Raw genomic sequence first — 22053 nt, 5'->3', positions numbered from 1 at the left:
TTGCTAGCTTCAGACTTTTTTTTTTTTTTTTTCAGCTTCCTCAACTCTCTTAGCTTTCGCAGAATTGAAGGGAGGTAGGGCCTTGCTCTTGAAATAGACATTGGCTTAAGGAAATGCTGTGGCTGGTTCGATCATCTATCCAGACCACTAAAACTCACTCCATATCGGCAGTAAGTGTTTTGCTTTATCATTCATGCATTCACTGGAGTAGACTTTTAATTTTCCTCCAGAACTTTTCCTTTACATTAACAACTTGGCTATTTGGTGCAAGAGACCTAGCTTTCAGCCCATCTCGGCTTTGGACATGTCTGCCTAAGCTTAATCATTACTAGCTTTTGATTTGAAATGACAGATCCCTCTCACCTGAATACTTTGGGGGCCATTGTGGGGTTATTAATTGGCCTAATATCAATATTGTTGTGCCTCAGGGCATAGCAAGGCCTGGGGGAGGGAGAGCCTGAGAACAGCAGTCAGCAGAGCATCAGTACACACACACAGCATCGATGCCCTCTGCAGCCTCATATGGGGGTAGTTCATGCCACCCCAAACAATTACAATAGCAACATCAAAGTTCACTGATCACAGATCACCACCGCAGATATAATATTAATGAAAATGTTTGAAATACTGAATTGCCAAAATGTGACAAAGACATGAAGTGGGCACATACTGTAGAAAAATGGCACCAACAAACTTACTTGATGCATGCAGGCTTGTCACAAACCTACAATTTGGAAAAAAGTGCAATATCTGCAAAGGACACTAAAGCAAAGCGCAGTAAAGCGAAGTGTGGTGCCTGTAGCCTATTTCCCTGTGTGGCTGGGAGGATGCAATATCTCCAGCTCCTACTGCCCTGCTACAAGCAGAAAACTTACTCCCCTGGACAAGCAGATGCACATGTTCTTTCCTCTATAAGAAACAAGTATTGGCTGGGCACGGTGGCTCACGCCTGTAATCCCAGCACTTTGGGAGGCCGAGGCGGGTGGATCATGAGGTCAAGAGATCGAGACCATCCTGGCCAACGTGGTGAAACCCCATGTCTACTAAAAATACAAAAAATTAGCTGGGCATGGTGGCACATGCCTGTAATCCCAGCTACTTGGGTAGCTGAGGCAGGAGAATCGCTTGAACCCAGGAGTCGGAGGTTGCGGTGAGCCAAGATTGTGCCATTGCACTCCAGCCTGGCAACAAGAGCAAAACTCTGTCTCAAAAAAAAAAAAAAGAAACAAGTATGAGGGAAAAAAACTAGGCCCCAGAGTGCGATGATCTAATGACTATTCTACCACCTTCATATCTAAAAATGCAAATTACCACCTAGGCCACATTACTGAAAGGTTCCTAAGGGTTGGAGGGAGCGAAGGGTGGCTGTGGCCACAGACAGCAGTTCCTGCACAAGTTCCCTATGAAGCAGCTTCCTTCTGAGGCTGGGCAAGGTGTGGTAGCAGTGTTCTACCACCTGCCTTCACTCAGCCTTCTTTTGTATTCTGCCTCAGGGCCCTATCTGTACTTCACTAGAGCAAGCCGCTGCTGGAATCTAACCAATATTGACCATAGCCATAGTTTCCACTACTGTTGCGACTTTGCATCTCTTTCTGTGTTTATGAGAGTATTTCTATTAACTAAATAATATTGATTTAAAAAAAACCATATCTTAGTTTATAAAAACAGAATGTGAGGCCAGGTGTAGCAGCTCACGTCTGTAATCCCTGTACTTTGGGAGTCTGAGGCAGAAGGACTGCTTGAATCCAGGAGTTCAAAGTTACAAAGAGCTCTAATTGTACCACTGGACTGCAGCCTGGGCAATAGAACAAGACCTTGTCTCTAAAGAAATTAAATAAATACAAAAAAAAATTAAATAGAATGTGCAGTATCAATCAATTCAGGAAAAAAAAAAAAAAAAAAAAAAAAATATATATATATATATTTAAAATCTTGTGGGAAAACAGGCAAAATAAAGAGGAACCTATAAAGTGTTGATACACTCCATGAGAGTAGGACAACCAATAATGTAAGTAAGTAGAGGATGTGAAGGGCATGGAGTTTACACCAACCACTGCTTACCCCATCAGCAGGGACATGCGAGGAGAGCCCCAGGCAAATGAAGGAGGCAGTAATCAGGGTGCAACACCAGGTAATCCAGAAGACTCCATGTGACAGTCTTAGAAGGAGCTCCGGCAGCCTGTTTAGGCCTAGGAGACTTCCTGAGGATGTGAGCCCATATGTCACCCTGGCTTGCTTTGACTTGAATTGTGAGTAAGGCAACCTCACTGTACAAAGCACTGGGTAAGTAAATCCACAACTTCAATGAGAAAGTGAAGGAATTGGCCAGACATGGTGGCTCACACCTGTAATCCCAGCACTTTGGGAAGCTGAGGCAGGTGGATCTCCTGATGTCAGGAGTTTGAGACCAGCCTGGCCAACATGGTGAAATCCCATCTCTACTAAAAATACAAAAAATTAGCCAGGCCTGGTGGCAGGCACCTGTAATCCCAGCTACTTGGGAGGCTGAGGCAGGAGAATTGCTTGAACCCAGGAGGGAGAGGTTGCAGTGAGCCGAGATCATGCTGTTGCACTCCAGCCTGGGGCAACAAGAGCAAAACCCCATCTCGAAAAAAAAAAAAGAAAGAGAGAGAAAGCGAAGGAATCAAGAAATAACTAAAACTTTTTTGAAACTTCACCAAAAGACTACACTCACTGCCCCACTTAATTTCCCGTGGAGGCTTCAGTGTCCAGTATTCTAGCCAGGCAAAATATCTCCGAGTCTTTACCGTGCATCCATCCTATAAGCTTTTCCTTTTAGCTTTCTTTGCCTTATCTATTTGATTTTCTGGTAACACCCCCTGGCTAACACATACCCCTCCTCACACTCTCCCCTTTCCTCAAAGGTACTGCCTAACCGTCACACTATCAGCCACTTGATAACTTGTGTGCTTAAAGGAACCAAGGAATAGGCTTACCCTGGTACCTGGTTTGAGGTGAAGCTGGACCAGAGTGTCGACATCATAGTTGAAATCTGTAGGAAGGGTGGTGGCTCTCCAATTCTGGTTCTCCAAAGTGGACTTGGTCAGAATAGTAGCAGCCTATTAATTTTTTTAAAAAAGTGTTTTAGGCATATTAACAATGGTCAAAACATCTAATTTTTTTAAAGCAACTTGGGAAGAGTTTGGGCAGCATGAGTCTATCATCAGTCTCACAGTTTTATGTAAAAAAAAGTTATTTTGCTAGCATTATTCTTTTTATTCTAAATTTGATTCTTTCTGCCACTGAGTTTAGGACTATTTCTCAATAGTGCTTCTAGGGAATAAGGAAAAATAAAACCATCTTTGCTCTAAGAGCTAAATTTATAAGGAATTTTTAAAAAGTCACATCTGAAAGGGAAAAAGGAGTGTGAAGAGTAATTTAAGAAAGGACAATCCTAATAAATCCAATACAAACCTTTGTTTTTCTAAAATATACATCAAAGTCAATATCATCTTCAAAGTCAATTTCAAAATCTTTCTTTGTATTCTTCTTTTTGTTTTCTGATTGGGAGGGAGCATCTTCTGTAGAGTGAACACAGATGTCAACACTTCACTTCTATGGCCTAAACTATTTATTCATTTCACAAGATCTGCTGACAGCCTTATCAAGGTTCAAAACCAAAAGGCAGCATTGTGTCTGAGCATCGCAACAGTAGGAATACTCAATCACACACCCTCTTTTCATCCTAAACTTATAATTTGTGTTTTGGCTAAGAAAACACATCAGAGGCTGGGCACAGTGGCTCAAGCCTGTAATCCCAGCACTTTGGGAGGCCGAGGCGGGTGGATCACGATGTCAAGAGATCGAGACCATCCTGGTCAACATGGTGAAACACCGTCTCTACCAAAAATACAAAAAATTAGCTGGGCATGGTGGTGCGTGCCTGTAATCCCAGCTACTCAGGAGGCTGAGGCAGGAGAATTGCCTGAACCCAGGAGGCGGAGGTTGCGGTGAGCCGAGATCGTATCATTGCACTCCAGCCTGGGTAACATGAGTGAAACTCCGTCTCAAAAAAAAAAAAAAAACACATCAGAAACATATGCTTGGCTGGGTGCAGTGGCTCATGCCTATAATCCTAACACTTTGGGAGGCCAAGGCAGGTGGACTCCTTGAGGCCAGGAGTCGAAACTAGCCTAGGCAACAAAGCGGGATCCCATCATTACAGAATATTTAAAGATTAACTGAGTATGCTGGCATGACCCTGTTGTCCCAGCTATTCAGAAGACTGAGGTGGGAGGATGCTTAAGCCCAGGCTGCAGAGAGCCATGATTCGCCACTGCACTTCAGCCTGGGTGACACTGTAAGACCCTGTCTAAAGAAAAACAAAATATAAAATAACAGATGTTTATCCTTTTCTTTCAAAAAGACAATGCAAAACACATGAGGTTGGTACAGGCCTTTGGAGTTCTACAAAATGCAGGCGTGTGCAGCAGCTCCTGTGTGCACTCTAGGGCCCGGTGGTCATGCCCACCCATGGCCACTGAGTGAAGTCATATGGATACTAGGGAGCAGTGTGGGGCTAAGAGCCCAGTTCTCCTAACTCCAGTACTTACTCTTCTCACTTAGAGGCTTCCATTTTTACTGTCCCTTCAACCCAGGCCAGGCAAACTGAACAACCAGCAGGCTGGCTCATCTGTATGCTTCCTCAGCTTATTCAGAGACACAACAGGGCTGTGACTGGCATTTCCTTCCTTGGCTAACTGATGACTGGCAGTCACCTACACTATTTCTTTTCTTAAAGTTCCACCTAGAATTACATACGTTTGCGTCGAGGCCTAAAGCGCCAGTGATCCGGGCCAGCCCACATTGACATGGTCCGAGGACTGAAATAAGAATATTCTCCAGGTTTCATAGACAGAAGGGGGCACATGGTCCTGATGTCTCCATCCCCAAGGGAAATAATTTCTTCTCTGTAACATACATGAAATCATATTTGTATATGTACAATACATATATTACAATGCTGCCTTTACATATGAAGCAGCACATGTCCACAAATGAGCTGCAGTTCTAAGAGTGAGTCCAATACAAATACTTCGTTATTAATAATCCCTTTTACTTCTCAAGTACTTTTGCTTCCCTTAATAACAATATAATTATATCTATACAAGTTCTCTGGACATTTCAAAGTGCATCATAAAATGCTAGTCTACCTAATTTGAGAGACAAGATGACAAAAGTACAGAGAACTCAATTTTTGTATGAGACTCCACAGCTAGTAAAATGCCAGAGCTGGGAGCTGGACACAATTCCCTTACTCCCAGCCTCAGGGTCTTTCCACACACAGGCTTCTTGCCATACAAGATGACATTCTTTCTTCCCTCATTCTTTCTTCACCATCCTTCCGTAAATGAGGGCTCCGAAAGATACCACTATAGTTCCTACTAAAAGTGAAAAAAATGTTCATCTAATTATCTTGTCCCTCTAACGCTTTGGGCGCCTCCTTATATGTTAGGTCATCCAGCTTTATTCTTTGCCGTGTTTAAGCGGTCAGTCCAGCATGGCAGTTTCGGTTTGGGTTTTCACTCTCTACATTTTTAAAAAATACAGACGGGTCTCACTATGTTGGTCAGGATGGTCTTGAACTCCTAGCCTCAAGCAACCCGTCTGCCTCAGGCTCCCAAAGTGCTAGGATTACAGGTGTGTCAGGATTACACCATGCCCAGCCATTTTTTCACTCTTTCTACAAGTTACAAGCTTTCTCCTAAAGGGCTCCGACAAGTCAGAAAGCATGCTGGTGCTCCTGCACTGCCCTCTGAAGGTAAGGTAACAAAGAAGTTTCAGACAGACTGGCTTTGTATTTGTATTGAGCACACATGTAATTTCTGTTTATATAAGCCATATGGAATAAGCTAAAAAGGCTTTTAAAAGGGGATTTTGTCTTTACAGAATTTTAAAAAACAAAAACAGAAGATTATATTTGTATAGTTATTGTGTAATTAAAACCTAACTAAAAAAACTAAAATATGCTATAAAAAAAGCACATTTCTAGTTTGTAACACCTAGTGCTATAACAGAATCTGATGCCTAGTAGCCTGTTATTAAGTAACAAATGCACTGCATTGTGAACTCTAGAGGGAGAAGGAAGACAGTTTCAATAGCATTCCCACTCCATTCTGATGGATATTCTTCTATTAGAAAGAATGGCTCCCACGCCTGATTCTGGGGATGGAGGGGAACAGAGGCACTGCAGGCTTTTTGAACTGTAGTAATTCAATACAGGCATCCTACCAGTCCCAATTTCACCACTCAACAATTAAATAAATCCACCTATAGTCCAAAATAGCCTAACCGCTTTTCAAGGCTGCCCACTTCAAACATCTCCAGTCCCTCCAAGGAAATTCTTTATTTCTTCTATCCCCTCCCCATAATATCACAGGGTGCCTCCTTCAATTTAGCCATGGTTCAATTTAGTGTCCTACCACTGGCAAGATAAGGTCTCTTCCCAGCTGGCTTGGCACATCAGGCAGCATGCAGCCAAATGTTTCATTCTCACGTGCGTGGAGTGGGCTATGCTCTGGGCCCTAACCCGATTAAGGCTTTAACCACAACGACTGCAGTATAAAGCACACTGGTACTACAGAAGGGTTGGTCAGAGAATACAGAGAACACTTGGCTCCAAGTGTTCTTGGACTGCTGCTGCTACCTGATGCACAAAGAGAGGGAGCTCACTATTAGACGTCAAGCAATTTTGCAGACAATCCTTACCAATGCATGTGCACAAAGAGCTCCACTTCTTAGGCTGTGCAGTTGTCAATGTGCTGCCATGCAGGGATCAATAACATGAGGCATCTACACAACACTGGTATTTATCACTCAGTACTGCCCCACCTCACCTTCAGCCAGAGGCCCCAGAAGACCTTTCAGTAGAATACAGTTGTTTTCAACCCTGGGTGTAGAACACAATCACCCAGGGATGGTGATGAGATATCTGGCTCTCTGTATCCACTGAGATTCTCAAGCGGTGTGGACTGGAACCTGCCATCCAAGGCTCATGATGTGTGGCCAGGACTGGTCAAAGGTGCTGGGTGACAACCAGCTCCACCCCATTAGTTAAACTCTCTGAGCCTCCTAACAAGACCCAATTATAGGGTTGCTACAAGGATAAAATAACTAATTTTAGATATTATGTGAATTATGTGAAATAACACACATAAGGCACCTGGCATAGCATCTTGCACAAATAATAAGGAAATCAGTAAATATCAGATATTGCTATTATCACCTGGTCCCAACCCTTCATTTTATGGATGAGAAAACAAAGACCACAAAGGGTGATAACATTGCCCCACATCTCACAACTATCCACAGCAGAGTCAGGTCTACTCCAGATCAAACACTCACTGAACTCCCAGGAAAGGCCAGCAATGTGGCAAGGGGAGGGGATTTACGGATGGATAAAACCTGAGACTAGAACCGCGGCCTTCTGCCCCTAATGCACTAGGTAGAATAGAGTCTAAGATTTTGTGCTGTTTGGAATAGGGGAGAGGAGTGGAGACACTTGTTCAAAATAACCAGCAGAAAACATCTTCCAGAAACCAAATGAAATCATGGAAGCCCTTTGTTACTGTCAGTCCCTCAGATGTCTATTTCCTCACTATTTAAGGAAAGTGATAGCTTTTCTCTGATATTTGAAAATGACATTTTTATAAGAGTTCATCCCATCAATCTATCATTTCCCCATTCTTAGACAGGATGAGAATGGGGCAAAATCGCAGCCATGTGAATAGTACAATTCTGGAGAGCAGGGTGCTACTGGGCCTGGATGGGCAGTGGCACCCTGAGAAGCCACATGCTCAGCCCCCTCAGATTCCTACTGATAATTAAAAGACATTATCAGTTTAATTGTTTATAACAAGGGCAGACAAAAGAGCTTAGGAAAGATATTCAAGCAGGGCTCTTCAACAGATTTTTGTTATGATAGGAAATTACACTAAGCAACTTCTGTTTTATTCAAACGAAGCCAGCTTGGCTGTCCCCAATCCCAGGCCTGCAAAGCTCTGTTATAGACAGGAGTTAACAGAGGGACTGTTCACTCTCATCTCATGGAATCTCCTGCCCCCAGGCCCATTCAAGACCTTTACAAGACCATGATACTAAAGGGTTGTGGGACCCTGCTTCCAAATCATATTTAGAATTAAAACAATAATCTATTAAGTACATAAAGGCCGACCAAATTCTGGTTATTTTTATGATGTTTACTAGGGTAATCAAAAATTTAAATTATTAAACCAATTCTCCTTTTCCTCCTCCAAATATGCTCAATTTTATTGGTTGGTTTTGTTTTCCCTGCCTTGCTCATCCCCAATCTACCCATCTGGTAACCCAACACTGCCTAACCCCCACTTGCTTACCCTTCAGGTGGCATAGTGGTGGCTTAGAGTCACCAACAACCACACTATAAGCACTGTGTACAAAGGGAGCATGCTCTGTGCTACCAAAATGCATGTGGTAACTGATGTAGCTACTAGATCCCAGGTGCTTTGTTCCAAACACTTTACATTGTTCTAATCTGTACAAACTCCTGCAATGTCAGTTTTATAACCAAAGTGGCTAAGCTGACATTCAAAGCCAGGTGTGATTTCTCTGAGTCAGAAAGGCTCAGCTGACGTGTAAGACACAGCACACCAGCCCAGCCAATCAGATATCAAATTCAATCACGCCAGCAGGCAAAGATGAAGCTGGGCGAGTGTACTGACACTGCAGTGGAAATCTGCAGAAGGGGGCAGCTCTTCTGGGAGCCCAAGTGTAGCTACTGCACAGCACGCACCTGGCCTCCCCATCTGCTGGTACCTCATTACAACATCCTAAGGAGATTCCCCAACTCAGGGGTGGAGGCGTAGAACGGGAGGGATGCCAAAATCTGTCAAGCCAATATGTCAAGTATAGGGGATTGATAATAGGGGAAATCAGTTTCCAGCAGGAAATGTTAAGAATTGACAGAGGCCAGGCATGGTGGCTCACACCTGTAATCCTGGCACTTTGGGAGGCCAAAGCAGGAGGATCGCGTCAGCCCAAGAGTTCAAGATCAGCCTGGGCAACGCAGTGAGATGCCCATCTCTATTTAAAAAAGGAAAAAAAAGGACTTTTTTTTTAAATTAGAAAAAGAAGAAAAAAGAACCAATGGAAAACTCCTATGGAAACACTTTCGGTGACTCTGAGAGCCTTACTGGCAGCTCTGAACCTGGCAGGGTTCCTTCCAGCTCCTGAACTCTTCATGATCCCCAACTGCAGTGTGGTCAAGTTCATCATTGGCATCAAAGTCATCCTCCAGGGACCCATCAGGGAAGTCTCCGCAGTCACTCTCCTCAACCTCGGCGTTGATGTCAAATACCTGGTCATTCTTCTTAAACTTGTCTACCAGGGCTGACACAGACTGGAGGAACAAAAGAGGGTTCTCTAATTCTCATTCTTATAACCACTTCAATTCACCACTGGAGGGATGGCCTTCTCACCCTTAAATTTCAGCATCCAGCCTCCTTTCCCTGAGCCACCCTTCCCCATACCCTGCCTGCCTGGGCCAGGATTCTCACAATAGTACAGTGAGGAGGAAGTTTATATTGTGCAGCACAGGATGAAGCTGCATTGTTGTCAGGCACATTTTGTAAAATACGAAACAGGAATCTGTATCCATTAACTACATGTTTATAGAAAACAGTTTTCCATGGAGACCATTTACTTTGGAAATTGTAGTAAGTAGGCTAAAGGGGGCCATGCTAAAAATACACAGAGGAAAGCTCTACACATGACAATTTCTCAGGAAACTCTGTGCCAAGGGACTCAATCCCAAACAGCAGGAAATTCCTCAAGCTTGACAGCCACCTAAGAGATTTGAGGCCACTGGGATAACCATGTTCAAAAGTAAATCTAATTATAAATGTTCACCCATTAATGCCAGGGCCGCTTTACATTAGGGAAGCAGGAGAGGAGGGAGAAGCTGATCCTGGAACTCACTTACCTCTAGAATAGTCCTGCTGGGGTTCACAACCCTACCCCTCCTCCCTCAGGGTTTTTGTCCCTACAAAAGTGCCAAAGGAAATATTTTCTGTACTCCTGGCTAAATAAAGATGATGCCACAGTTTTGGTTCCCATTGGGCAGGACCCAATCTTGAGCCAACTGACTGAAACCATGAGCTACTAAAAGTTGACCACACCTCATTATGTGTTTCACTGTCCCATTTAGTAAACTGGAACCCGGCCAGGGAAGGGCAGATCTGGCGATCTTCTGCACACTGCTGCAAGGGCGCTGGAGAGGACAGCAAGATCACAAAGAGAGATTAGAAGTCAAGTGCATTCCTCACTTCCTTCAGAATGACACCAAGTGGCACAAGAGATGAGAAGCACAGTCACCTCATTGTTCTCCAGCAAAGGCTCAAGTATCATCAGTGGCTGGCTGGCTGCCAGTCTCTGTGTCCCTGACACTCCTGGGAGTGAGCGGATACATAAGCCATACGTATGCTGGAGTGAGGCTATGCACTGTCTTTGCAAAAATTTTAGTAAAATACCAGAGGAGAAACCTAAAGCACAGACTTTTGATTCTGAAATGAACTCTGTGACCTGTTATAGCTGGGAAATCCAATGTTTCATCTTAAAACTACATTAAGTGCATAGGCCATCATGTAACAGTACTTTAACTTATTTTTAGTCCCAAACTAAACTAACTAGAGAAGACTTACCTCAGAGAATTAGAGCCCCAGATGAGAACACAAATTTGGAAAATAGATTGTTAGCATAAAAGTTATAGTAAGCAAAATTGAGGCAAGAATAGAAAGAATAAGAATGGGAGCTGTAACAACTACACAGCCTGGAAGAGGAGTATCAATTTCATTCAATGTGTAAAAATGACCACACTTGAGATGAAGCTGGGCAAGAATACGGACACTGTAGTGGAAATCTGCAGAAGGGGGCAGCTTTTCTGGGAGCCCAAGTGTAGCTACTGCAAGCACCTGGCCTTCCCACCTGCTGGCACCTCCTTACAAAGTCCTGAGGAGATTCCCCAGCTCAGGGGTGGAGGTGTAGAATGGGAGGGACACTAAAATGGGGACTGATAATAGGAGAGATCAGTTCTTAGACTGCCACAGAGAAGTCTCAAAACAATTCACAATGCCCTCTTCTCCTCAGAGCCACCAATGGGGAGCAATAAGGACAAAGCCTCCCTAACTGGGCAAAGGTCTCTCTAAGTCCCCTTGCCAAGTACAAACTCGGACACTCCAGGAGGAATCCCGGGCTCCAAAATGTGACTGAGAGCTGGCTGCAAACAGTGGGCACCTAAGGTATTGAGACCAAGAGGCAATGGTTTACTGTTTTAGACTCCATGCTGCAGAGAAGACAAAAGTGAGTGGGTTGCTAAGCAGTCCCAAAAGGATATCAAATTTGGCATCCCCAGGAAACTTCTGGGTAATTTAAACAACATAAGGGCATGATGAGCTTATTGTGGTTATGTAAAAAATTCCCCAATGACCGAAATGCTCTGGTGAAAGGCATCATTTGTACTTACCTTTTAAATCTGTCATCTCTACCCAACCTAACTCTGGCAACTCGAGAGGTTCTCCAGTGGAGAGAGTCTGGACATCAGAGGGAAAGAGCAGCTCACTTCTATAGTCCTGGCAGTGTAGAGTGGATAGAAAAACCCCTGCTGTGCTGCACTCATCAAATGAGGCTGCTGTCTTCTGAAACATGGGATCAATCTGAACACAGAAAGAGAGAAGAAAAGGAAGATTTATGATATGTGGCCAAGAGAAATATAAACTCATATGCATTTGGCCCTGCTCAGTAGCAGGTGTATACACTGGAATGAAATATCTCTGCACATGGTCAAAAGTGTTTTTTTTTTTTTTTTTTTTTGAGACGGAGTCTTGCTCTGTCACCTAGGCTGGAGTGCAGTGGCACGATCTTAGCTCACTGCAACCTCTGCCTCCCAGGCTCAAGTGATTCTTGGGCCTCAGCCTCCTGAGTAGCTGGGATTATAGGTATGTGCCACTACACCTGGCTAACTTTTGTATTTTTAGTAGAGATGAGGTTTCACCATGCTTGCTAGGCTGGTCTCGAACTCCTGATTCAAGTGATCCACCCACTTTGGCGTCCCAAATTATTGGGACTACAGGTGTGAGCCACCGTACCCAACAAAAGTGGCTTTCTGATTGATCAGGTAAAATCCCAGTTCAAAAGGTTATAGTCAGATGAATAAACATATACTGTTCCAGAAGACAGTATGTAGTAGCAAGTGTACACTGTGTCAAATGGCTTTTTTATAATACACCTGGACATGTATCCTTGCTGTTGGTCTTCTTTTATAAGTCACTAACAAATTCTGTTGGCTTAAAAAGCCTGTGTGATAGAGCTAATCACAAGGCTTTATTGTTTTTCTGAACAGAAATACCTTCTGAGGTTTGGAAGAACATACCCAAGTTATCCAGGCAAAGGATAGACACAGTCAGTAGGGCTAGCTGGCTGGGCAAAACCTGAGAGAGGTTGTAAGCAGGTCCCTAAGGCTGGGTTAGGAGGAGTGGCATGGCCATGTGACACCAAGCCCAAAGGCAAAGGAAGGCACTGGGCATACAGAGACAGGGCAAGCCACAAAAATGTGTAGCAAGAGGACAGAAGCCCCCGAGACTCTGCAGGTGACCTTGAGACAGGACATGCGGTTGGGTATGGGGTTCACAGGTCTTCCCAATGTCTCAGAACATGGCTACTAGGGAGAGAGTGGGACTTGGATAGAACAACACAGATATGGTTCCCTGGCTCTTCCCTGGCCCCCTTAGCTCGGGATCCAAGCTCATCAGAACTCAGGTTCAAATCCTGCCATCTCATAAGCCCGTCACATCATTGTTTGTCCCAGAGCAGCACATGCATCATCTCCACATTCTCCTGTCTCCTTAGCCCTCAGGCAGCCATACGACCAGGTTGGTTTCCTCCCAGTGCATCTTTCCATCCCCAGGGCCAGCAATATGATCCTTATCTCTGGCTTCTCACAATTCCCATTCTAAAAATACCAGTGCTGTTACTCCTATTTCCTTTTCAAATGCTATCCAGAGTAATGGTTTCCCACCTGGAGCCTTGTATCCCTATAAGTCTTGGGTAGGTAGTTAATGGAATTATACTCAGCCCTTCAGAGCCAACATGGAAACTGTACATTGACCCACATTAAAGCTGAAAACACTATGATAATGTTCCTCACTTGTGTGTAGAATTATACCATGTGTGAGAACAGTGGGATTTATATCCCTAAGCAATTCAATGGGATAATGAATTATGGCTGACTATGTAGTTTGAGTAGTTGAAACCTTCTGAAACAAGGGTCCATAGTAAGCAAGGACCATAATAAAAGGCCTTGGAATGCACTAAATTATAAAGTTCAAGGTGTCTTTAGGTGAGTTCTAATAAGTAAATCCTTGGCTCTAGCCAAATTTGTACACTCTCCAGCTTCCTAAACAGAATCTTCCTGTGCTGTGGTTTTTGCTTATACCTCTGCTTAGAACCACCTCCCTGGTGATCCCTACCTGACAGACATCTAGTCTTCCTTCAAGGCTCAGTACAAGTCTTGCCTGTTCCATAAACTCAGAGCCCTACCAACTCTGGTTTCCTATAGTATGCACCTTGACTTTCCTTGCATTCATCATCTCTTGGTATAAAGAACTGAAGCATAATCATGTTTGAATCCCCTATGATGGCAACTGTTTTGCACACACTAAAGAGCTATATCCAAAAGAGATCAGCTCATATATTAAAAAGTACTCCCAACTGGTCTAGATACATCTGCACATTTGGTTTCTGATCTCCAAGAAAATTAGAGTTTACACCTTTAATCCCAGCATTTTGGGAGGCCGAGGTAGGTAGATCACTTGAGGTCAGGAGCTCAAGACCACTATGGCCAACATGGCAAAAACCCACCTCTACTAAAAATACAAAAATTAGCCAGGCGTGGTGGTATATGTCTATAATCCCAGCTACTTCGGTGGCTGAAGCAAGAGAATAGCTTGAACCCAGGAGGTGGAGGTTGCAGTGCACTGAGATTGCACCATTGCACTCCAGCCTGGGTGACAGAGTAAGACTCCATCTTAAAAAGAAAAGAAAATGAGAGTTTAATAAACAGTTGAAGCTTTAAATTCTGTTTATGACAATCCATTCCCCTTTTTTATCTTCCATACTCTTAGTGAGTACAAGTTTACAGCAGCTTACAGAGGAAAAAAAAAAAAAAAAAGCTTTCTAGGATTGGAATATTTGGCATTTCTTCATGACAGTATTCATTTCACTTGGCATAAACATACCACAGCTTGTCAATATCAGGCTTAGAGGAAGCAGCCCTGCTTGCTGCTCTCTCTTTTTCTCTTTATAACCATGGGAAAGGTTAATGCAGGCCTGAGAAACAGTCCATTTTCCTCAGGCTCCCAGAATTGAGTCTACCTGGTAAGAAAGACGATGACTGGAAAACATCCTGTACTTAATGATCCCTGATCGATTTGAACATTTCACTACAGAACCAAAAGCAAGAATGGCAGTAAGGGCCGGGAGCACTGGCTCATGCCTGTAATCCTAGCACTTTGGGAGGCTGAGGTGGGCAGATCACTTAAGATCAGGAGTCCAAGACTAGCCTGGTCAACATGGTAAAACCCCACTTCTACTAAAAATACAAAAAAAAACAAAAAAAAACAAAAAAAAAACAGCTGGGCATGGTGGCATGCAGCTGCAGTCCCAGCTACACAGGAGGCTGAGGCATGAGAATCATTTGAACTGGGGAGGTGGAAGTTACAGTGAGCCAATTTCGTGCCACTGTACTCTAGCCTGGGCCACAGACCAAGACTCTGTCTCAAAAAAAAAAAAAAAAGAATAACAGTAAGACAAATTCCAGATTAGGAGAATTGGGGCAGGGAAGGGAAGGTAGAAAGGGCTTTCTGGATTCCTATGACTAATAAATAATGCCACTTCGGATGTGTGTAGCATATCACCATGTTTAAAGACCTTGACAGATTCACTAATATAAAACCCAGATGTGGGTGGGGTCGGCATTCTCTTGTTTTTACAGTATACACAGTGAGAGTCACACCTCACCTCTTCCCAGGTCACACAGCTAAGGTGGAGGAACTTGGATCTGAACTTTACATCATCTGCCTCCACACCTGGCATCACCCACAGTCAAAGCTGACACACAACATAAGGAAAAAATACAACTCTCTCTCCCCACAAGAGTCTGCCACTCTCACCTCTCCCCTCCCTTTCAGGCCGCATTCTCAGTGACTCTCCTTCCTCTGGCCCCTCCCTGCCCATGAACAGCAATCCCCTGCTCACGTCACCACTCAGAATAAGCCTGGCAAGGCCCCACCTCCCTAGCCCCTGCATGCTCAGTCTTACCACTACCGACTGCTATAAGAACACTGGCATTCATCTCACTGTTGCCCTTTATCTGGCTTATTTATTAATCACACAAAAAGACCCAAGATACCCACAATTCTACATTTCTTGGACTCAGATCTACAGACCTCTGATGCTACCTCCCACCCCACCACAGCCCCAAAAACTGGTATTTCCCCAGGGCTCTCTAGACTCAGTCATTAGCAAAATTCTCTCTATTGCCCACTTTGTTCCTGAGGATTCTCCCCACCTACTTGCCCTAATTTATGTATTCTCAAATGTTCTCATTTTACTCAACAGTTGAAAATTGTTTCCTAGAGGCAAGGTGGAAAAAAATATTAGATGTTACAATAATGTTTGCTTATTCTAACCTCCACCCTAACTGACAGAATCTTATTCCTTAGTATTTCATTTTAAGGGGAAGAAGTAGGCACAAAATGTCTAAAAGGATCTGAAGGGTCAAAAGTGATTTAAAAAAAAAAAAAAAAAGCCTGAGGGGCACTGCTCCAATTGAGACATGGTACCTGCCTGAGGACTAACTTCCCCTGTGGGCCTCTGCAGTGGCTGCTTTCTCTTCACAGCACTCCAACCCATGGCCTACAGGTGGGCCAGATGATTATAGCAACAAACTATTCCCTCCCAATTGATAATGCCCCCAGCTCTAAGTACAAAATCAGCCTTTGCCACTGTCTCCACATCTGTGTTGTAGTCATTATCCAATCCCCAGGTCACAACCTGCCCCTCTTCTCGGAAGATCTCAGTATTAGTTCATGGCTCATTACTAGTCTCCAAACTTATTCCTGGTGTAGCTCTTATTGATTTCAATATCCATATGTTGATCCATCCAGTATACTGTCTCTTGGCTGATAACCTCTTCTTCATCCTAAGAAGCCCAGGACTCTGAGACAGCCTAGTAAGACCCCCACCCTGCCTCCACCATTTGCTCCCTTGCCTGTTGTCTGAGTTGAGTCATTAACCGTGACTGCAACCTCTCCATATGCTCAATTCTAAGAGCCCCTCTCTGACAACCACCTCCATTTCCAGCTCACACCTTCTTGACCCCAACACCAAGAAGTCTTTGACCCCACCAGGCCTATAATCTACTGATTATATTACTTTCCACTGTTCCTCAGTCCCCTCTCTTCCCAGGCAAAATTCCCTAAGCAGTGATTGCAATCATGCCTTCACATATGCTCTTACCTCCAGTGCCCCTTTCCAGCTGTGTCCATTCACTCAGCTCAACAGGATCCCATATTAAACCCAACTCTCTGCCTACTCCATGAATGTACCCACACAGCTAATCACGGCTGGAGAAAGACACAAAATCATGCTGACTGACCTCATTTTAAATCCATCTGCCACCACCTTCAAGTAGACCCTAAGTTTTCTGACAGTAACACCATATCTCCCCAGTCCATTTATTCACCCATCTCCTAGAGAACTCTTTCCTACCCTTTCCTCTCCTCACACCCCAGTGCCTTCCTCCCCAGTCCTCACTGTCAGCTGATGACCTGGTTTCCTGTTTTAAGACAGTTCCAGAAGGCTCCCCCATGGGTGCACCCAAACCCCACTCCTGTCAGCTGAGCCCCACCTGTGCTGTCCATTCCCTTCCCTTCTCACTGGCTCAAGGACATCACCCTGGCAATTCTTCTTTCTGCTGCATCATCAATAATCCCTTCTCCACTAGACTGCTGCCATCAACAAAACATGCTGTCATTTCTCCCATTCTCTTGGCCTTCCCTTCCCTTCCATTTGCTCTCCCAGTACTGTGCTCCAAATTATAGCAAAACTCTTCAAAACAACTGCCTATATTCAGTGTTTTCAGTCCTTTCCTCCCATTTATCATAAAAAATTTTACAACCAGAAGAATGTTGAAATAGTAATATGAATCTCTGTAAAACTTCTATTTAGATTCCCCAATAGGTAGCATTTTGCGCATTTGTTTTCACTCTTTCTCCCTCTCTCTCTCTCTCTCTCTCTCTCTCTATATATATATATATATATCTCCCCACCCCACAGCCTTTTGACAGTAATCTTCATGACTCTTCACCATGTGCCAGTTACTAAGGTACTGCCTCTCAGCTCTAAGCCTACCCTCTCTCCTTGGCTATGATGCAGGATCTGGGACATTCAGCTTTGCCAGCACTCCCTGTTAGGCTCTACCAAGAGGGGCACTAGAGGGAGACTGCAGGCTCCAAGGGCACTTGCTCCTTTCTGCAGGCTGCATGTTAGGAGAGCATAACCCAGCAGTGTTCTAACCTGGCTGCAGCAGGGCCCACCTGTAGTAGCAGCTGAACCCCACTTGCAGATTTTGGCACTCACAGAACCAACCAGCCTTATTGAGACACCAGCACCAGCCAGCATGCCCCTATCCAGGGTCTGGGTCCATGCCTCAGAATTTTCTTATAGTTATTCTCCCATATGAGTGCAAAGATAGTATGTATTAAGATGTTCACTGAAACAATGTTTTTAATAGCAGAATTTAAAAATAGAGTTGTAGTAACCTCTGTTTGCTTTAAATTAACTGTGCTAAGTATAAATGAGGGCTCCAGTACCATTTGTTTAAGCAAATTCCTTAGGATTTGCTAGACAGATAACTTAAAGCTAGGATTCTGGAGCTAGACCACTTAGCTTCAACTCTTCCTCACTCACCAGATATGTCATTTTGGGCAAGTCATTGTGCCTCAGTTATCTCTTCCTAAAATGATACAAGAACATTGTGAGGATTAAATGAGTTAACATAGGTTACAGGTTTAATGAAACATATGGTGGTCACTATGCATACATTAAATGTTAGCTAATGAAACCACTGCTAAATTTACTAGAAAAATTAACTTTTTATCAATTAGATTTCTCAGCAATTTGCAGTCTCTTCCTTCCCAATCATTCTGAAACACTGAGGGACTGCTTTTAGTCTTTGCTATCAAGCTAAAGGATGATAATGCAGAGATATCAGTTGAGTGTTTTACTCCCTTGAGGCTTAAACAGGTACATACCAACAAGGCAGCCTTAGCCCTGCCAAGTCTCAGCCCCTAAGGTTCTGAATTAGTCAGAAACCACACTGCGCACCCAGTTCCTCACCTCACACTTCCGATCTGCTTCGGACAAATTGAGGTTGTTTATGTTCTGCTCAATGGTTCTGTGTAAGTGCTTCTTCTTTGGCTTTGGAGCCTTTTTGGTTGTTCCCATTTCAGTAGCACTTCCATCTGAAAGGAGAAATACAACTGCGTACTGCAAGGGCTGCTTTAACGCATGTGATAAACTTACTAACTCAAGTTCTTCAAAACCCAAAAGAATGGTCGTAATTTAAACACGTGAGGCTGGGTGTGGTGGCTCATGCCTGTAATCCAAGCACTTTGGGAGGCTGAAGCAGATGGATCGCTTGGGGTCAGGAGTTCAAGACCAGCCTGCCCAACATGACAAAACCCTGTCTCTACAAAACAGTACAAAAATTAGCCAGGCATGGAGACGCACACCTGTAGTCCCAGCTACCTGGGGTGCTGAGGCAGGCAGATCGCTTGAACTTGGGAGCCAGAGGCTACCATGAGCCAAGATCACAACACTGCATGCCAGCCTAGGTGACAAAGTGAGCCCTGTCTCAAAAAAACCAAAAAAAACATGCAGTTCTCTCAAAGCATCAGGCATATTTAATCTGCAACTTATAGAGAAACCAAACTGTTAGATTTGGCTTCTTAAGCAAGTCAGTTTCCAAAGACCCCCACCCCAGATCACAAGCTCCTTGGTTGGTGATGTTTACTCAACCTGGTCTAAATAAAATATAAATGCTTTTATAAGGCCCTTCTCTTTTTCAAGGAAACATAACTCTAGTGTTTGAGTATCCTCTCATGTAAGACCATATATAGTTCTAAAAATGTCCTGCTTCAATAAAATGAGATCATTAACTTCTTGTAACCACCTTCTACTATTACTCAAATAACTACCTGGTATGCCCTAAAAAAAACCAGGTAAATCCAAATCCCTATCTACCTACCTGCATCATGGCCTTCCACTTCTTCCAAAGATGGTGCATCTTTGCCCAGCCCCCCAAGGACTCTGTATACATCGGCATGGACAGCATCCACACGCACGGCATATATCTTGGTGCTGGCATCCAGAGTACCCGCAGCCACCTAGTCAAACAATCAGAGCTGTGCTCACAAAGATGCACAAAGAACTTCTGAACAGGTAAAACACAGAGAGCTTCACAAAATACTTACTTGCCCCAAGTAAATGACAATGACAAAGATTACTCTATGACTGATAGGGAATAAACAGAATATATATTCTATTTCATCAGTTTAGGAAAAGAAAGTAAATTAACATAATGTCTAAATGAGAAGGCTCTCATGTATTTGCAGAATTCAATTGTGTTATGTTAAGTAGTAGAAATCATCATTTAATTCAGAAGAGAAAGTGGACATCCTTCTTACTTTAAAGTTGGTTGGTTCGGTGTCTTTCTGTTTAAGAATCTCTGACATAAAATCAATCAAATGCAAACCAAAAGCATTCTTGGTAGTGATTTTCTGAAAACAGAAAATTGCAGAAAGGTTTGTTATTTATAGCCTAGGTTCATGCAAATACTACTACTATGAACAGAGGAAGCTAAATATTTATAAAGGAATACCCACATCTTATCACTATTATCTCTTCCCAAAAACACTTGTCAAGAGCCAAATCCTCATAGGCATGTCCTCATTTTCAAGGCTAGGGAAATTCCTGAACGCTCACTGTGTACAAGCCCTGCTCTTAGCACTGCCCACAAAGGGACTCAGTCACTCTCCAAATAACTTCATGAGGCAGGCACTATCCTCATTCTCCAGAGAAGGACCCAGAAACAAAACTGGTTGGGTGGCTCACACACAGCTTACAAGCATGTAGCCTCCCACTCAGGCTAGCTCCAGAACTCTACTATTAACTCATGCATCATGCTGCCTCCCAGATACACGGCAGATAGCAGGCAGCCTCTCAGGAGGAGCACCAAGGGTCCAGAGGAAACAGTAAAACCACCAGCACTACTGGAAATCACAAGCACTAAGATGACTCACCGGAGAATTATCATCATTGATCATACATTCTCTACATAAACAAGATAGCTGGATTTCCCCTGTTATCAAGGGATCACCTCTTCAATAATAAACCAGCAGATACTCACATTTTCTGTGGATAGTTTGATACAGGTGGAGTAATGTTCTGTAATCTGCGTGTTTGTAAACTTAGGCATAGTAGCTGAAACATCAATACTCCTAAATGGAAAACAAAAACAACTCTGGCAAGAATCCATGATAGCTTAAATTTCCAAAACCTAGACCCATGAAGTTTCATGGAGATACCTGGACCCACACAGCCCACATCAAGGCAGGTGCCTCAAGGAGAGCCAGCCCTGAAGCCTCTCACCTGCTGGACGGGGAGGCCAACAAGCAAGGTGAGTCAGTGCTGAACTGCAGATCAAAGACCCTAGAGCGCCTCCGCTGTAGCCGCTCCTTCTCATCGTCATTCTGAGGAAAGTCTTCAAGGACTGGTGTTCCAGGAATGTTGAGAGGGGCCTTCCTGGGCAGGGTCATCGGGAACACCCGCTCTGAAGGGGAGCAGGCACTGTGTGGCTGTTCTCGGGTCTCTGAAGAAGAGTTATTGATTGTGGCTAGCAGTGCTGGAACAAAACACTTGCTCAAGAAACCTTCAAGAGAATATTTCCTATATCCAAAGAAGACTTGAGACTGTCACAGGGGTGGATGTTCACCACACACTCCCCACTAAGATCTTCTGCAACTCTAATACTTAATGACTAGAACCTCTAGAGTTTGTGTTTCTTGGAGGAGGGAGGCCATAAGTTTCTGATGCTTCCCTGCTAATCTCAGACAAATATCCACTCTGCAGCTGTTGTGAATATAAGTACTGCACAGATATAAAGATGGATAATATAACGTTGCTGCCTCTGATAAGCTCATAAACTAACTGGACAACAGATGCATATAACCCATAATGCCAGGTAAGGGAGAGACAGATGCTGAGACAAGGGTGAGATATGGGATACAGAGTCAGACAGGCTGGGCTCTAATCCCAGCTCCTCCCTATCTTGGCAGGCAGACAGAGAAAAAACAACATAGACATATAAAACAAACAGAATGCTCCAGAGAATCATCCAGATTACTTGCTAACTGCAAAGGGAAAAATGTCTTTTGCAATAAAAACTCTACCAGTCACGGTATTAACCAGTCAAATATAGCCTCACTAAAAATCAATCTGAAACTCATCTCCTCATGTGACACAACATGAAATTCATAGCATCATCCAGGAAATATTTTGACCAAACATGTTTAACCTAAATTTAACCAAAGAACTTTAGATCTTTAACTTCCGGTTCATAAGAAAAACAAGGGGTTGAGGAACAAGTTAAATGATATCACAAGGAAACACTCAAACAAATCTAGAACGCAGGGCAGTTTTCAAGAAAACTGGCTTAAAAAAAAGAGAAGAAAAGAAAACTGGCTTAATCTCTTAATTTAAAAGATAACAACCAAAAAAAAAAAAAAAAAAAAGGCTGGACATGGTAGCTCATGCCTGTAATCCCAGCCCTTTGGGTGGCAGAGGTGAGAGGATCAGTTGAGGCCAGGAGCTCAGAAACGGCCTGGGCTGCTGGGCATGGTGGCTCATGCCTGTAATCCCAGCACTTTGGGAGGCTGAGGC

At 43.7% G+C, this 22053-nt stretch overlaps 1 protein-coding gene across 3 annotated transcripts in view; it reads right to left on the bottom strand.

The window, feature by feature from the left end:
• NCAPH (non-SMC condensin I complex subunit H) overlaps window positions 1–22053 on the bottom strand; it is a 38908-nt gene that overhangs the window by 10730 nt on the left and 6125 nt on the right. For 2 of the 3 annotated variants that reach the window (XM_032255295.1, XM_032255297.1), the window contains exons 2-12: window positions 20764–21016; window positions 20522–20612; window positions 19800–19892; window positions 19361–19499; window positions 18451–18575; window positions 11519–11708; window positions 10176–10267; window positions 9192–9397; window positions 4783–4931; window positions 3436–3542; window positions 2958–3080 (exon numbers count right to left, since the gene is read on the bottom strand). In XM_032255295.1, coding sequence (XP_032111186.1) covers window positions 2958–3080; window positions 3436–3542; window positions 4783–4931; window positions 9192–9397; window positions 10176–10267; window positions 11519–11708; window positions 18451–18575; window positions 19361–19499; window positions 19800–19892; window positions 20522–20612; window positions 20764–21016 — 1568 coding nt within the window. The remainder of the gene's footprint in view (window positions 1–2957; window positions 3081–3435; window positions 3543–4782; window positions 4932–9191; window positions 9398–10175; window positions 10268–11518; window positions 11709–18450; window positions 18576–19360; window positions 19500–19799; window positions 19893–20521; window positions 20613–20763; window positions 21017–22053) is intronic. The other variant, XM_032255296.1, reaches the window with a different exon arrangement.

This window comes from Sapajus apella, unplaced genomic scaffold (genome assembly GCF_009761245.1).
Source record: "Sapajus apella isolate SASKATOON/1434 unplaced genomic scaffold, GSC_monkey_1.0 scaffold89, whole genome shotgun sequence".
NCBI lineage: Eukaryota > Metazoa > Chordata > Mammalia > Primates > Cebidae > Sapajus > Sapajus apella.
This window is presented reverse-complemented; position numbering and strand designations above follow the sequence as displayed.